The 18,386-nt window shown below is 42.2% G+C and overlaps 1 protein-coding gene across 1 annotated transcript; it reads left to right on the forward strand.

Moving 5' to 3' along the window:
* Positions 1 to 1,902: 1,902 nt before the first annotated feature.
* On the forward strand, positions 1,903 to 6,273 carry gcm2 (glial cells missing transcription factor 2; the record flags this gene model as incomplete). The annotated part of the gene is made up of 5 exons (XM_084144378.1): positions 1,903 to 1,998; positions 2,394 to 2,646; positions 3,427 to 3,539; positions 4,076 to 4,201; positions 5,353 to 6,273. The coding sequence occupies 5 exons, from the start codon at positions 1,903 to 1,905 to the stop codon at positions 6,271 to 6,273; spliced, it is 1,509 nt and encodes a 502-aa protein (XP_084000504.1).
* Between the last annotated feature and the right edge of the window lie 12,113 nt (positions 6,274 to 18,386).

Raw genomic sequence — 18,386 nt, forward strand, 5'->3', positions numbered from 1 at the left:
TGGCCAAAACAAACATTCGAATTTTTATATATTAAAATGGGACTTTCACAGTTAGTGGTAAAAATTATTCATATGAAAATCCCCAATAAAAACATAACCGATCTTTCAGCATTGTGACTGAGTTTGTCTTACTGAGTTGACAAATTAAATGTTTGTACTTCATTCAAGTTGTATACGCAGTAGCAATTTTGTTTTTCCTCAGTTGCTTTATGACGCTAAAATCTAATTAAATGTAACATATTTGAACCAAAATTCATATTCTAGTTTAACCTATCAGGCAGATGGAGTTGACAGTTTCTGGTTGTGACCATGCTGATTCCAATATTATTTGTTAAATCTATCAACAGTAGAGAACTTTACAGAGTGGTCTTGTTGCGATACATGTAATGAGGACATGAATAAGGGGTCTTTATGGTATAGCTGACCCTACTCATTACTGATTAATTTTGGACTTTAGACAAATCTGACAGTTGACCAAATCCAGACACATCTTTTAGGAATCACAGTTTTGAGATAAATATTCCTTAAAGTCACAGAGGGCTATTGCGAGAAACTACATAAGATCATTTTTCAGTTAATATCCATTTAGGCCAGTTTTACCTATAATAATAATAATATGCCATTTAGCAGACGCTTTTATCCAAAGCGACTTACAGTCATGTGTGCATATATTTTTACGTATGGGTGGTCCCGGAGATCGAACCCACTACCCTGGCGTTACAAGCGCCATGCTCTACCAATTGAGCTACAGAGGACCACAGGGGCAACCCTAAACAAACAAACAAACAAATAAATAAATAGCCTAAAACTGCTATGCCAGTGGTTCTATTTAGGCCTTCTGGTAATTCGTTCAATTAATAGCCTAATTGACAGCAATATATTTTAATTTCACTTGAAGGAAAATAATAATCTAAGAAAGTGCATATAACCGTATACAGTAGCCTATGTTTTGAAAGAAAAGTGAATAACATTCCACAATAAAACGATAGGTAAAGACATGGGTGTAGCCTACAAAAATCTATAAAACATGACATTCGTTAACAATGCCGCATGATTGATGCTTTGTTTGTTGTTAATGTGCAGCCCCAGCTGTTTTGATGTTTACACGTCAGTGTGGCTTTAGGTTTACATACAACAACTCCTAATGATCTCAGATAGATCACTTGTTGACACCTGTCAATGTAGGTTACTTGTGTAACCGTTGAATGTGGCTATTTCACATTCAGATTTTTCACATATATTTTTTGCTGATTTAAGAGCTCAGAGGACTTAATCCTATCCAACAGGTTTGAAATTTACACCACAGATAATAATCACAGATAGACCTACAGAAACAGCCTAGGCCTATTCCCATCGTTTGTGGGCGGCCTGTGGTACTTTCATGACGTCTGTGTGTGTTCAAGATCAACATAGACACAGTATAATAGCCTAATAGTTTTTGATGTTTCATACATGCACAGTGCTAGAAAGAAATGCTCGGGGAAACGGACACGCAGTAAGTGGAGGTCAGTGCCACGGATCAGGTGAACTGAAAGTGCTCAGCCTCAACAGAGCTGAAGCTAGACAGATTTCCTAGTCCTGCCTCCTCCTTTACATAGACGAGACAGACCTTACCTGTAGTCATTCACCTTGCTACTCCCGTGGCATCGCGTGACACACTCCCCAGGACACAAGGGAATTTTGGATTAACACCGAGAAAAGACAGAGAAAATCGGATGAAGATCATGTACTTCTGGACATATATTCTCTAATTATTATCATTTTTAGCGTTGTCTGTCATATGCTTTAATTTTGACAAAGAAAGTGATTTCGTATGGTGCGCGGCTACGGGACGGTACCTGTATTGGTGGGTCCTGCTATGAGTCAAGTTCAAAACGCGTAAAATTGTGAGATTCTAACAAGATGTCAAAGTCCTCGGATCAGTTTGAAGACCCCGACTGTGTTTCTTCCTTTGGTATGAAGTTAACGTGGGATATCAACGACCCAAAGCTGCCTCTGGTAGGCTAATGTAAACGTTTTGCATACGCCAGTTGACGCTATTATTTAGAAAATATTCAATGACAGCTATTTAAAATACCAAATTATATAGCATTTGATAGCCTATGAAATAAAATTAGGTCACGGTTGAATTGAATAAATCAGTTTCAATTTGTAAAGATATGCAGAGTTAATGATAATTAGTTGTCACGCATATTGTCATGATTTGCCTTATAGCCTACGCTTTCATTGCTCAGATATCAAATAACATATATTAATTTGCAGTTTGTGTGCATATCTCAGGAATATTCTATTCATTGGCCTGTAGTTTTCGTTTTAACCTTATTATCAATTTTAATAGAAAGCACTTAAATAATGAATCTATCAAAATCTATATTTTTCCGTAATTCTGACAGGACACAAAGCAGTATGACGCTTTCCAGGAGTGGACGGATGGGTATGTTCGTTACATCTACACCGGCGAGGATAAGAACGCACAGCGGCACCTGAGCGGATGGGCCATGCGGAACACCAACAACCACAACTGTCAGATTCTCAAGAAGTCCTGCCTGGGCGTCGTAGTCTGTGGCCGAAACTGCACCCTGGCTGACGGAAGCAAACTCCAGCTCCGACCGGCTATCTGCGACAAAGCACGACAAAAACAACAAAGTGAGTAAACGCATTATGCACAGCTGTCATGCATGGTGTACACTTGCCGACGCGTCTCATCGGGAAAAAGAAGGAAGACATTAATGCAGTTGTTTATGTTGAATCAAGTAATTGCCTAATGTCTAAATAAACAATGTAATTATTATCAAAGCTTAGTGAGCTCAGTTAAATTATTCATAATGGTAGCCTAATTATTGGGCCTGTCGATATTGTAGACTGTTTTTGAGAATTAAACTTAACACCTGGTAACACTTGGTACATCTGACTCATTGATTCAGCATCGTCATGACCTTGATACACTATAGAAATGCGACACATTGTGCTTCATCATCATACCCCGTAGATAGATACTCAACCCGTGAGAATAGCCTACAAGAGCATCCAAGATGTATGAAAAACGGCATAGTATTTACTTTGTAAAAAGTGTACATAACAAAATTATAATAAAATAATAAACTCAAAGCTTTATATTCAGAACACCTTCTTATTAAACAATTTCAGATATTGTTGGTCTGACAAAAAAAAAATATATATATAAATAATTAAAAATAATAGCCCTCATAGTAAATGTGTTTTTTTTTGTGTGTAAAAAATGTATTAATCAGTATTCACTTTTAACCACTCTCCACATAATAGCCTATTCTTCTCCTCACATCCAGCACAGTATAATATTTCATAAATAAACTTACAATACTTGAATACAAAATCACTTCTATACTATTAGCCAACATGGCTTTGTTTAAAACTGTGTGGTTGTGTGTATTGGTGGTTGTTCTCCAGAGAAGCTGTGCCCCAGCTGTAACTCTGCCCTGGAGCTGATGCCATGCAGAGGACACAGTGGCTATCCCGTCACCAACTTCTGGAGAATAGATGGAAAAGCTATATTCTTCCAGGTTTGTGGGCTAATATTCTGAATTGAGAGGTAACATGTTTGCAGGTCTCCCTATTAACAGTTAAGCATTGTTTAATAGTCTGTCACCATTAATAAACTGTTTGTTAATCATTGCATATCAATTGTTAATACAATACAATTGTTCATACAATAATGAATGTACAGTAATGTAATGTACAGTACAGCAGATCTTATACATGTATTTACTTAACAATGTATGTTTATTAGCTGTTTATAAGCAGACCTTCAAGTACTGTAAACTTAAGTGTTGAGTTTTTAATATTTCTATTTTGTGATATTAGGCAATAAATTATAATTTAGCATGCCTTCATGGATTGGATTTTTTGTTAGTGAAATCTAAAGACATTAGTTAATTAAAGTAAAAAACAAACAAACCATTTTTGGTTATGAGCTTCTGTGCAAAACATTCCCACACAGATATTACAATTTATTTAGTTAAGAGTAATCCTAAATGTGACCAAAGATGTTTCTCATTTCAAGAAAGTAACATCCTAGTATGTATTGATGTGATTGCAGGCTAAGGGAGTCCATGACCACCCCAGACCAGAGAGTAAGTCTGAGACGGAGGTCCGGAGGAGTGCAGTGAAGAGGAGGATGTCTTCTCCACACTTCTCCCAGAAGAGGAGGTTGATGGAGCCAGATGTAAGAAACTTTGACCTCAATAGTCATATATCTATACTGAACAAAAATACAAACGCAACAAGCAACAATTTCATTGATTTTACTGAGTCACAGTTCATATGAGGAAATCAGTCAATTGAAATAAATTCCTTAGGCCCTGATCTATGGATTTCACATGACTGGGAATACAGATATATATCTGTTGGTCACAGATACCTTAAAAAAAAGGGCCTCACAATGGGCCTCAGGATCTCTTCACTGTATTTTTGTGCATTTAAATTGCCATCGATAAAATGCAATTGTGTTCATTGTCCGTAGCTTATGCATGCCCATAACATTACCCCACTGCCACCATGAGGCACTCTGTTCACAACGTTGACATCAGCAAACCGCTCGCCTACACGACGCCATACACGTAGTCTGCGGTTATGAGGCCGGTTGGACGTACTGCCAAATTCTCTAAAACGACATTGGATGCGGCTTATGGTAGAGAATTGAACATTCAATTATCTAGCAACAGCTCTGGTGGGCATTCCTGCAGTCAGCAAGCCAATTGCATGCCCCCTCAAAACTTGAGACATCTGTGGCATTGTGTTGTGTGACAAAACTGCACATTTCAGAGTGGCCTTTATTGTCCCCAGGACAAGGTGCACCTGTGTAATGATCATGCTGTTTAATCAGCTTCTTGATATGCCACACCTGTCAGGTGGATGGATTATCTTGGCAAAGGATAAATACTCCCTAACAGGGATTTAAACAAATTTGTGCGCAAAATTTGAGATAAATAAGCTTTTTTGCTTTAGGAAAATTTCTGGGATCTTTTATTTCAGCTCATGAAACATGGGACCAACACTTTACATGTTGCATTTATATTTTTGTTCAGTGTACTTTGAATCTTTACCTGCTCAGCCAGAGGTGGATGGTTCCTCTCAAAGTTTTTTCCTTGCCACTGTTGCCTTTGCTTTCTCGTTGTGGTGGTTTAGTTTGGGTGGCAGATACAGTAAGCGCTTTATGACCTGCACTTCTAATACTGTAAAAGCCCTTCTTTGCACATACAATGTGATTGAAAAGTAAAATACTCACAAAATACCCACATGCCATTTATTCCATTGGTAGATGCAGTGGACTTTCTTTGCCTAGCCTATCACTAATATGTACTGTTTCTTCTTCAGACCGGGAGATACCACGACCTGGGCGCTCCTTTCCCCAACCTGCACCAGCTGTCCTGCATGGAGGGCCCGGACCGTTTTAGCATCATTGCTGAGTCCAACTTCCCCATCCAGACCCAGCACTACCCGCCCTTCCAGAACCCTGAGCCCTACAAGTTTGCCTACGACTCCCACGCCAACATGGGCGAGGCCCCATCCACACTCCAGAAGCAGGCCAACCACCGTCTGTACATGCCCCGGCCTCCATGTGGCTACGACTTTGCCGTGCCGAGCTATTTAGGCTCGGGCTCCTACACGGCCCTCTATAAGGACCCCAGTAGCCCCCAGGCAGAGGCCCCTGAGCCCAGCAAGGTGAGCTCAGGTCTGGGTACCAGCACTGCCACACCCCACACCACCGGTGCCCTCTCGGGCCACGACCGCAACAGCTACGACACGACCAGCAAGCACCACGGCTGGAAACAGATCTTGGGCAAGGGGACGTACAGCGAGCGGGGCGAGTACGGACAGTATCCTGGCAACACCAACCACCACTACTACAACAGTGAGTACCCGTGCAGGTACCCTGTCCCAGCGCCAGCCACGCCCGCTGCCCTGCAGACCATCATCACCACCACCACCAAAGTGTCCTACCAGCCTTGCCCCAAGCCCTCCGTGGTCAAGTACGGCGACAACATCTACGACGTCAAGGGCCTGCCCAGCTGCAGCTCCCTGCTCGAGGACACCTCGCCCACCTCTTACTCCGATCTCAAGATTCCTGAAGATTCCGGGGTCATCAAGTCGGCACTGTCGTACCAGCCGGAAACCCTGCCAGCCAAAATCGAGAGGGCTGAGAACTTTGACACTTACCGTTACGGCAACTACGCGTCCAACAGCTATCCTGACAGGGTTTCTCATCCATTTAGATATGACGGAGGAGACTACTGATGGAAGAGGAAGCCACCAAAACAAAGACTGTGATTTGATAGTTATGCAAATGATCAGAAAGAACGCTTGGAACAGACTTTCTGCCACCTTTTATCAGGTTTGTAAAGCTCTATTGTTATTTATATATTTGAGGTGTTGGAATGCTAGTTATGACACTACATTGAGTCTAGACTCTTCAAGGATGTTCCCAACATTTCCCCATTTAATGCATAAGGAAAATCAAAAAAGTAGTTATTATTGCCATTGGATAAAAATAAAAATAAACAGATTATTGTGTTTGTAGAATATGAATAATATGTATTCTTAAGGTATTTTGTCTGTGTTACAATATCACATCATATTCCTATGGCACTGAAATAAATGTTCTATAGACTGGGAATGGCCAACAAAGTATCATGAAAATGCTTGTGGTACAGTGCAACTGTAAATGCAGTCTTAAACTGTATAGTTAGTGAACATTGTTATGTGACATTAAAATTCAATGAGCTCCCACCATAGATTTGACACATTCTGATGCTGTGGTTATGGATGTTGCCTTTGTTTTGGTCAAATTCACTTCCAGCCCTTTGAAAGACCTTGCAGTTTAAACAAAGTCATTACACTGTTATCGACTGTCTTAAAATACTGGGGGGGGATGAGGAACATAAGTCAAAAACATAGGCTCCTTGCCACCCCACACACACACACACTCACTCACTCAGAAAAGGATGTACTCGTGTCAAAAGGGATGAAGTTGGGCAATTAATTGTCAGGTTTGTCATCGGGTCGCTTTTAATCTTGTGGTTCAGAGGCACCCTGACAAGTATTTCCCTCCATTCTGGGGTAGGATGAGAGAGAAAGAGAAAGATAGAGGGAAAAGAGATTAGTTTTTCTCCCCCTCTTCGAGAATGCCGGTAATACCTGACGCTGACAGTATCTCTCCTCACGGCCGGTTCAGCGGGGAAGCGGCGCCGCTCCATTTCGAAGCTCAACACTCTGACTCCGCCGGGGAGTTTTCCTCTGATGTCCCGTCTAGATAAACAAATGACTCTCTATTATTCTAAAAGGACAGAGGTGGTTCGAGCCATGAATCAGTTTCTCCATTTGTGTGATCCCTGTGTGCTGACAGGAGACATAATCGCAGCCTTGTCAGACAGACTGATCACAGACAACTAATAATGGCTCTGTCTCAATATTTCAGAAAGCTGTTACCTTGTATTGGCTTAATTCTACAGAGATGTAGCCTCATCTATATAATTAAGCTGGGTGTGTAGGCCGGCTACACCTAATACGCAACGTTTTGACAGCAAAAACGTTCATATACAACATGTTTGTAAAAACGTTGAAATGTAATGTAGAGCTCATGAGACTGGATAGCCAGGACAATAGGTACAGACTGTTAGCCTATTTCTTCTCTTCAAGATTATAGACTTGGCTGATTATAGTATATTACAATCATAGACGATATTACAGTGCATGGTACAGTGCATGGTATTATTTGTAGGCCATACTTACACAATTAATGTACTGCAGTACAACACAAAACAAGATTAGCTCATTGAGATTTGAGTGATTCATCAAACCTAACTTATTTAGCTGAGAGGTACATCCATACATCTAATTTACAATAGGATTCCCCTCTGTATGACTGTATGACTAACAAAAACATGGGTCCTGGCTTTATTTCACAGTCCTGTTTCAGCTTGTAGTTGTTTAGTTCAGTATTTACAAGGAAATTGTGACAATGGATACTTTCTAGCACTTCTCAAAAAATGAACTAGTGGCTCTATTAAATCTGTAACGCTGAAGCATTACAGATTCCACAATAGACATTTAAAGGTAATTTCCAATTGAGTGGACATATGCAGCGTTTACCGTGAATGCAGTCTCCGCTAAAGCGGGAACATTGCCTTTAAATTTCAATCACACTGTAAAGCTGAACTTCCGCGATGCAGATTGAATAGAGCCCTAACTTGGTAACCTGATACCAAATTGTGGACCTACATACTGTTGTTATAGTGCTTTCTTCTAATGAGTGGTCAATCAATCAATCAAATGTATTTATAAAGCCCTTTTTACATCAGCAGATGTCACAAAGTGATATATAGAAACCCAGCCTAAAACCCCAAATAGTGACTAGGAAAAACTCTCTGGAAAGGCAGGAACCTAGGAAGAAACCTAGAGAGGAACCAGGCTCTGAGGGGTGTGTAACTGTATTTCACTGTCCAGTTTTAGATGGTTTCTGTAGGGTACAACTTGGATAGTAGTCAGTATTTTCTTTAAAGCTTTGACTCAAGCTGTGTTTAAACTCACATTCACACTGGATGAAAAACAAGTGAAATTGTTCTGCTTTTTCACCCTCACCATATAATCATCATCATATCAACATAACTTTCACCACTATCAACGATTTGTATTCAAGTACATGTACTACAAATAGTAGTAGTGGTGGTGTTGGTGGTGGTGGTAGCTAATAATAATACAATTACCCTCATTAGTGAACATTCTAGAACGTGGATTCCAACCCATATAATACACACCTGCATGACATTTTTACTCTTCACCCAAACATGGCAAACTTTTACTTTAGGCCTCCCTGACCCCTGCTTGACCTTTGATCTTTCTCTCTCATGAAACCTGTCTTGATTTCCACTGAGAGGTTGACTACACTAGTATAATCCACTCAGAAGGTACAGAACCATGGTACTACTGTCAGGGCTGTAGCACTGGCTGTCTGATGGGTGCCTGATTAATGTTGGTGACTCTGCAGCCACCCCTATATTCCTCCCACAGCCCTCATCCTACACCATCATACTTCAAGAGGTTTTGTTTACAAACAGTGGTATAGAGATACGCCATGCTTAAAAGCAGGTGCCCGGTTATCTCTCCAACCATATAGCGCTTCAAAGGGATCCAAAAGGCACTCAGAAGTGGGACGGTGCCTTTGACTGTTGAACACATCATGGGCCATGGCAAGCATTGCCAACAACAAGGGTTGCAGTGCCCAGTACAGAACATGTATATTGGGAAAGCTAAAGTAACTTAAAGGGCCAATCTGCAGTTGCTACATCCATTTATGGATTTACAGTGGCTTGCGAAAGTATTCACCCCCCTTGGCATTTTTCCTATTTTGTTGCCTTACAACCTGGAATTAAAATTGATTTTTGGGGGGTTTGTATCATTTGATTTACACAATACGCCTACCACTTTGAAGATGTAAAGTATTTTTTATTGTGAAACAAACAAGAAATAAGACAAAAAAACAAAACTTGTGCGTGCATAACTATTCACCCCCACCCAAAAGTCAATACTTTGTAGAGCCGCCTTTTGCAGCAATTACAGCTGCAAGTCTCTTGGGGTATGTCTCTATAAGCTTGGCACATCTAGCCACTGGGATTTTTGCCCATTCTTCAAGGCAAAACTGCTCCAGCTCCTTCAAGTTGGATGGGTTCCGCTGGTGTACAGCAATCTTTAAGTCATACCACAGATTCTCAATTGGATTGAGGTCTGGGCTTTGACTAGGCCATTCCAAGACATTTAAATGTTTCCCCTTAAACCCCTCGAGTGTTGCTTTAGCAGTATGCTTAGGGTCGTTGTCCTGCTGGAAGGTGAACCTCCGTCCCTGTCTCAATTCTCTAGAAGACTAAAATAGGTTTCCCTCAAGAATTTCCCTGTATTTAGCGCCATCCATCATTCCTTCAATTCTGACCAGTTTCCCAGTCCCTGCCGATGAAAAACCATCCCTGCAGCATGATGCTGCCACCACCATGCTTCACTGTGGGGATGGTGTTCTCGGGGTGATGAGAGTTGTTGGGTTTGCGCCAGACATAGTGTTTTCCTTGATGGCCAAAAAGCTCAATTTTAGTCTCATCTGACCAGAGTACCTTCTTCCATATGTTTGGGGAGTCTCCCACATGCCTTTTGGTGAACACCAAACGTGTTTGCTTATTTTTTTCTTTAAGCAATGGCTTTTTTCTGGCCACTCTTCCGTAAAGCCCAGCTCTGTGGAGTGTACGTCTTAAAGTGGTCCTATGGACAGATACTCCAATCTCCGCTGTGGAGCTTTGCAGCTCCTTCAGGGTTATCTTTGGTGTCTTTGTTGCCTCTCTGATTAATGCCCTCCTTGCCTGGTCCGTGAGGTTTGGTGGGTGGCCCTCTCTTGGCAGGTTCGTTGTGGTGCCATATTCTTTCCATTTTTAAATAATGGATTTAATGGTGCTCCGTGTGATGTTCAAAGTTTCAGATATTTTTTTATAACCCAACCCTGATCTGTACTTCTCCACAACTTTGTCCCTGACCTGTTTGGAGAGCTCCTTGGTCTTCATGGTGCCACTTGCTTGGTGGTGCCCATTGCTTAGTGGTGTTGCAGACTCTGGAGCCTTTCAGAACAGGTATATATAATACTGAGATCATGTGACAGATGATGTGACACTTAGATTGCATACATGTGGACTTTATTTAACTAATTATGTGACTTCTGAAGGTAATTGGTTGCACCAGATCTTATTTAGGGGCTTTATAGCAAAGGGGCTGAATACATATGCACACACCATTCTTCCGTTATTTATTTTTTATACTTTTTTGAAACAAGTTATTTTTTTCATTTCACTTCACCAATTTGTCCATTACATGAAATCCAAATAAAAATCCATTTAAATTACAGGTTGTAATGCAACAAAATAGGAAAAACGGCAAGGGGGATGAATACTTTTGCAAGGCACTATATACATTAATTTTACAGTTGAAGTCAGAAGTTTACATACACCTTAGCCAAATACATTTAAACTCAGTTTTTCACAATTCCTGACATTCAATCCTAGTAAAAATTCCCTGTCTTAGGTCAGTTAGGATCACCACTATTTTAAGAATGTGAAATGTCAGAATAATAGTAGAGAAATTGATTTATTTCAGCTTTTATTTATTTCATCACATTCCCAGTGGGTCAGAAGTTTACATACACTCAATTAGTATTTGGTAGCATTGCCTTTAAAAATGGTTTAACTTGGGTCAAACGTTTCGGGTAGCCTTCCACAAGCTTCCCACAATAAGTTGGGTGAATTTTGGCCCATTCCTCCTGACAGAGCTGGTGTACCTGAGTCAGGTTTGTAGGCCTCCTTGCTCGCACACACTTTTTCAGTTGTCCTTAAGCCATTTTGCCACAACTTTGGAAGCATGCTTGGGGTCATTGTCCATTTGGAAGACCCATTTGCAACCAAGCTTTAACTTCCTGACTGAGATGTTGCTTCAATATATCCACATAATCTTCCTTCCTCATGATGCCATCTATTTTGTGAAGTGCACCAGTCCCTCCTGCAGCAAAGCACCCCTACAGCATGATGCTGCCACCCCCGTCCTTCACGGTTGGGATGGTGTTCTTCGGCTTGCAAGCCACCCCAATTTTTCCTCCAAACATAACGCCGGTCAGTTATATTTTTGTTTCATCAGACCAGAGGACGTTTCTACAAAAAGTATAATCTTTGTCCCCATGTGCAGTTGCAACCCGTAGTCTGGCTTTTTATGGTGGTTTTGGAGCAGTGGCTGCTTCCTTGCTGAGCGGCCTTTCAGGTTATGTGGATATAGGACTCGTTTTACTGTGGATATAGATACTTTTGTACCTGTTTCCTCCAGCATCTTCACAAGGTCCTTTGCTATTGTTCTGGGACTTTTCGCACCAAAGTACGTTCATCTCTAGAAGACAGAACGCGTCTCCTTCCTGAGCGGTATGACGGCTGCGTGGTCCCATGGTGTTTATACTTGCGTACTATTGTTTGTACAGATGAACGTGGTACCTTCAGGTGTTTTGAAATTGCTCCCAAGGATGAACCAGACTTGTGGAGGACTACAATTTTTTTTCTGAGGCCTTGGCTGATTTCTTTTGATTTTCCCATGATGTCAAGCAAAGAGGCACTGAGTTTGAAGGTAGGCCTTGAAATACATCCACAGGTACACCTCCAATTGACTTAAATTATGTAAATTGGCCTATCAGAAGCTTCTAAAGCCATGACATAATTTTCTGGAATTTTTCAAGCTGTTTAAAGGCACAGTCAACTTTAGTGTATGTAAACTTCTGACCCACTGGAATTGTGATACAGTGAATTATAAGTGAAATAATCTGTCTGTAAACAATTGTAGGAAAAATTACTTGTGTCATGCACAAAGTAGATGTCCTAACTGACTTGCCAAAACTATAGTTTGTTAACAAGTCATACGTGTATGTAAACTTCCAACTTCATCTGTATTGATTCTCTAAGAATTTAACTTACAAATGCATCATGAGCTTAGTTTAACTGTCGTACCCCATCAGAACCCAAAATATAAGCTTGTTTTACGCCAATGTTTGTAAACAAAGTAAATGTAAACAGTCACTCTATAGCCTCAAAACATGGTTAAAAATATAATTTTGATATTATGGATGATAACTCCTTGCATCCATAGTTCTATAAATTTGAGAGTGGTTACATTTCTCCAGCCCGATCCCTCAGCTTTTTACAGAAATTGCAGATTGCCGCTTTAAAGCTGGTAAACACAGACTACCAGTAGGAAAGCATTGTACTCTACCTTCATGGTTCAATTTTCCATTTCAAAAACACCAAACATTCGCTTTCTGCATTGACATGTCTCTTTTTTACTGTTGCACATTTTCAAATTCCCCCACCCCCAAAAATAATGGGGCTTTGAATATTTTTCCAAACAGCATTCCTGTGAAAATTAAGATGGAAGGTCCCAGGTGGTGGGCTCACTGAAACAGCCTTCCAACAGCCTGAGCGACAGCCTTTTACGCTCCTCAACAGACCCTCTACTACTTTGACATTAGCTGCTGAGCGGTAGTGGTAGTGGTAGCCCAGGCAGGCTAAGTGCTCTCTGGCTCTGTAGGCCTCTCTCTCTCTACAGGTCACTCAGGCTGATTAGTGCGGGGCCTCAGCTGCTCCTGGCCAGAAAGAGAGGCCATTTACACAGCCCCTTTTCTCTCTGTATGAGTGTACCTCACACACACACACTTTGATGTACGCATAAATAAATAAAAACACACACACACTGATGGGCGCATAAACATTTTGGGGACCAACAGTCGATTCCCATTCAAAATCCTATTTTCCCTAACCCATAACCCTAACCTTAAACCTAACCCATAAGCCTAAAATAGCCTTTTTACAAGTGAGGCCTGGCAAGATGTCCTCACTTCTCTGAATTGTAGTTGGTTTACTATTCTTGTGAGGACTTTTGGTAGATTAAAACGTGTACACACACACACTGATGGCCGCATAAAAACACACACACACACACACACACACACACAGGGCCTCACACTCTCAGAGCCTTTCAGCCTTTCTGATCCCTTTGAGTGAGAACCATTGATGAGTGACTTCTATACATTTTGTTCTTGAAGAGCCCAGAAACACATTCTGTTGCTCCTATAGATTACACAAAGCTGATTCATCACACCACAGCTACCTCCAGTCAAATCCAGACATAAATGCAGATGGAATTGATCAGTGACACAATAATAATTAACTAAAAACCCATCAATCTCCAAGAAGTTTAGTCTCACTGTTTTTTTTAGCTTCTTCTTCAAACAACAACAGTCAACGACAATCATGCCACGGTTCACACATCTGGTCTTCAGACACGTACTGTAAGTCTGCTAGCCTAGGAAGCTGTCGCACCTGATGGATTCTGTTGTTTTGCCCTTAGCCGTGAACCGAAGCAGGAATCTCAGGCATGCCAGTCTGAAGATGTCACATAATTGTTAAGAATAGATAGTTAGGGACAGGTTATTCTTTATACCAGGCCTCGATATCTGTGCCTGAAAGGCTGCTGGAATGCTGGTGCTTTACGGAATTCTGCGGCCATGTAGCATTAACATAAATCAGTCCATGTCACCACATCGCCTGCAATAACAAAACTTGCTGCCATTCTTTCCCTTTAAACCTTCATCTGCCGCATTGGATTGTAATAATAATAACTGCTGTTGACAGCAGACATCCCAGACTGGCAGCTTAAGTGTTGTGTCATTTTTAAGAGTGCAGAGCTTGTCCGATGTAACTGGCAGTATTCAACATCTCCACTTGGGCCCCCCAAAAGGAGTTTAAATGGTCAATAGGAAATGGATACAAAGTCATGTATTTTCACTTGAATGACTGTCACTACAATATAAGCTATATCAGTTATTGAGTAATATCTAAAAAAAACGTGCATGGAACATAGTACACTCTTAGACTAGGTTTCCAAAAGGGTTATTCGGCTGTCCCCATAGGACAGTGGTCACTAACAGGTCGATTGTGATCGACTGGTCGATCTCCAAGGCATTCCTAGTCGATCTGCAAACATTTCATTAAAGAATCCAACGATAATTTTTTACATTTGTCTCGCGCGGTAGGCACACCCGATTCAGCAGCCCTGCGTGCCGGGTAGGCGAAGTGTTCCCATTTTGAACCATTTCATGTGTCTGAAGGTACAACCTCTGCCTTCCTGGCGGGCCTGGAGAGCAAATCAAGTGCACTATAGGCCAGTGGAGGCTCCTCAGGGGAGGACATCCTCCTCAGTGAATTTTGAGATAAAACTATACTAAATATATTCACGTCATCAAATAATTGAGTAAAACATACTGTTTTGCAATGAAGGTCTACAGTAGCCTCAGCAGCACTCTGTAGGGCAGGGTTTCACAAACTCGGTCCTGGGGCCCCCCCTGGGTGCACGTTTTGGTTTTTTCCCTAGCACTACACAGCTGATTAAAATAATCAAAGCTTGATTATGAGTTGATCATTTGAATCAGCTGTGTAGTGCTAGGGAAAAAAACAAAATGTGCACCCAGGGGTGCCCCATGACAGAGTTTGGAAAACCCTGCTGTAGTTTAGCACCATGGTGTAGCCGGAGGACAGCTAGCTTCTGTCCTCCTCTGGGTACATTGACTTCAATACAAAATCCTAAGAGGCTCATGGTTTTCACCCCCTTCCATAGACTTACACAGTAATTATGACAACTTCCGGAGGACGTCCTCCAACCTATCAGAGATCTTGCAGCATGAACTGACATGTTGTCCACCCAATCAAAGGATCAGAGAATGAATCTAGTACTGAAAGCATAAGCTACAGTTAGCTAGCACTGCAGTGCATAAAATGTTGTGAGTAGTTGATTCAAAGAGAGAGAAAGACAATAATTGAACAGCTTTTGAACAAGTTAATTTCTTCCAAATTAAGGAAAAGGGAGAGAGAGTTAGCTATATTTGGTTGTGTTTTTTTAAACTTTCACTTTCACTTAGCTCAAATCAAATCACATTTTATTTGTCACATGCACCGAATACAACATATGTAGACCTTACAGTGAAATGCTTACTTACAAGCCCTTAACCAACAATGCAGTTTTAAGAAAAATAAGTGTTAAGTAAAAAATAGATGAGTTAAAAATGAAAAGAAATAACAAATAATTAAAGAGCAGCAGTAAAATAACAGTAGCGAGGCTATATACAGGGGGTACCAGTACAGAGTCAATGTGCGGGGGCGCAGGTTGGTCGAGGTAATTGAGGTAATATGTCTGCTGCCTCAGTTTATATGATGGCAATTTGCATATACTTCAGAATGTTATGAAGAGTGATCAGATGAATTGCAATTAATTGCAAAGTCCCTATTTGCCATGAAAATGAACTTAATCCCAAAAAAACATTTCCACTGCATTTCAGCCCTGCCACATAAGGACCAGCTGACATCATGTCAGTGATTCTCTCGTTAACACAGGTGAGAGTGTTGACGAGGACAAGGCTGGAGATCACTCTGTCATGCTGATAGAGTTAGAATAACAGACTGGAAGCTTTAAAAGGAGGGTGGAGCTTGAAATCATTGTTCTTCCTCTGTTAACCATGGTTACCTGCAAGGAGACACGTGCCGTCGTCATTGCTTTGTACAAAAAGGGCTTCACAGGCAAGGATATTGCTGCTAGTAAGATTGCACCTAAATCAACCATTTATCGGATCATCAATAACTTCAAGGAGAGAGGTTCAATTGTTGTGAAGAAGGCTTCAGGGCGCCCAAGAAAGTCCAGCAAGCGCCAGGACCGTCTCCTAAAGTTGATTCAGCTGCGGGATTGGGGCACCACCAGTGCAGAACTTGCTCAGGAATGGCAGCAGGCAGGTGTGAGTGCATCTGCACGCACAGTGAGGCGAAGACTTTTGGAGGATGGCCTGGTGTCAAGAAGGGCAGAGAGGAAGCCACTTCTCTCCAGGAAAAACATCAGGGACAGACTGATATTCTGCAAAAGGTACAGGGATTGGACTGCTGAGGACTGGAGTAAAGTCATTTTCTCTGATGAATCCCCTTTCCGATTGTTTGGGGCATCCGGAAAAAAGCTTGTCCGGAGAAGACAAGGTGAGCGCTACCATCAGTCCTGTGTCATGCCAACAGTAAAGCATCCTGAGACCATTCATGTGTGGGTTTGCTTCTCAGCCAAGGGAGTGGGCTCACTCACAATTTTGCCTAAGAACACAGCCATGAATAAAGAATGGTACCAACACATTCTCCGAGAGCAACTTCTCCCAACCATCCAAGAACAATGCCTTTTCCAGCATTGATGGGGCAATGCAAATAGTCCGGGTAGCCATTTGATTAGCTGTTCATGAGTCTTATGGGGGTAGAAGCTGTTAAGAAGACTTGGTTCTCCGGTACCGCTTGCCATGCGGTAGCAGAGAGAACAGTCTATGACTAGGGTGGCTGGAGTTTTGACCATTTTTAGGGCCTTCCTCTGACACCGCCTGGTATAGAGGTCCTGGATGGCAGGAAGCTTGGCCCCAGTGATGTACTGGGCCGTACGCACTACCCTCTGTAGTGCCTTGCGGTCAGAGGCTGAGCAGTTGCCATACCAGGCAGTGATGCAACCAGTCATGATGCTCTCGATGGTGCAGCTGTATAACTTTTTGAGGATCTGAGGATCCATGCCAAATATTTTCAGTCTCCTGAGGGGGAATAGGCTTTGTCGTGCCCTCTTCACGGCTGTCTTGGTGTGTTTGGACCATGATAGTTTGTTGGTGATGTGGACACCAAGGAACTTGAAGCTCTCAACCTGCTCCACTACAGACCGTCGATGAGAATGGGGGCGTGCTCGGTCCTCCTTTTCCTGTAGTCCACAATCATCTCCTTTGTCTTGATCACGTTGAGGGAGAGGTTGTTATCCTGGCACCACACAGCCAGGTCTCTGACCTCCTTCGTATAGGCTGTCTCATCGTTGTCGGTGATCAGGCCTACTACTGTTTTGTCGTCAGCAAACTTAATGATGGTGTTGGAGTCGTGCCTGGCCATGCAGTCATGGGTGAACAGGGAGTACAGGAGGGGACTAAGCACGCACCCCTGAGGGACCCCCGTGTTGAGGATCAGCGTGGCAGATGTGTTGTTACCTACCCTTACCACCTGGGGGCAGTTGCAGAGGGAGGTGTTTAGTCCCAGGGTCCTTAGCTTAGTGATGAGCTTTGAGGGTACTATGGTGTTGAACGCTGCGCTGTAGTCAATGAATAGCATTCTCACATAGGTGTTCCTTTTGTCCACGTGGGAAAGGGCTGTGTGGAGTGCAATAGAGATTGCATTATCTGTGGATCTGTTGGGGCGGTATGGAAATTGGAGTGGGTCTAGGGTTTCTGGGATAATGGTGTTGATGTGAGCCATGACCAGCCTTTCAAAGCACTTCATGGCTACAGACGTGAGTGCTACGGGTCGGTAGTCATTTAGGCAGGTTAGTGTTCTTGGGCAGAGGGAATTTAGTGGTCTGCTTGAAATATGTTGGTATTACAGACTCAGTCAGGGACAGGTTGAAAATGTCAGTGAAGACACTTGCCAGTACACGTCCTGGTAATCCGTCTGGTCGCAGGGCTTGTGAATGTTGACCTGTTTAAAGGTCTTACTCACATCAGCTATGGAGAGCTTGATCACACAGTTGTCCGGAACAGCTGATGCTCTCATGCATGCTTCAGTGTTGCTTGCCTCGAAGCGAGCATAGAAGTAATTTAGCTCATCTGGTAGGCTCGTGTCACTGGGCAGCTCGCGGCTGTGCTTCCCTTTGTAGTCTGTAATAGTTTTCAAGCCCTGCCACATCCGACGAGCGTCGGAGCCGGTGTAGTACGATTCGATCTTAGTCCTGTATTGACGCTTCGCCTG

This window comes from Coregonus lavaretus (genome assembly GCF_964263955.1).
Source record: "Coregonus lavaretus genome assembly, chromosome: 2".
Taxonomy (NCBI): Eukaryota; Metazoa; Chordata; class Actinopteri; order Salmoniformes; family Salmonidae; genus Coregonus; species Coregonus lavaretus.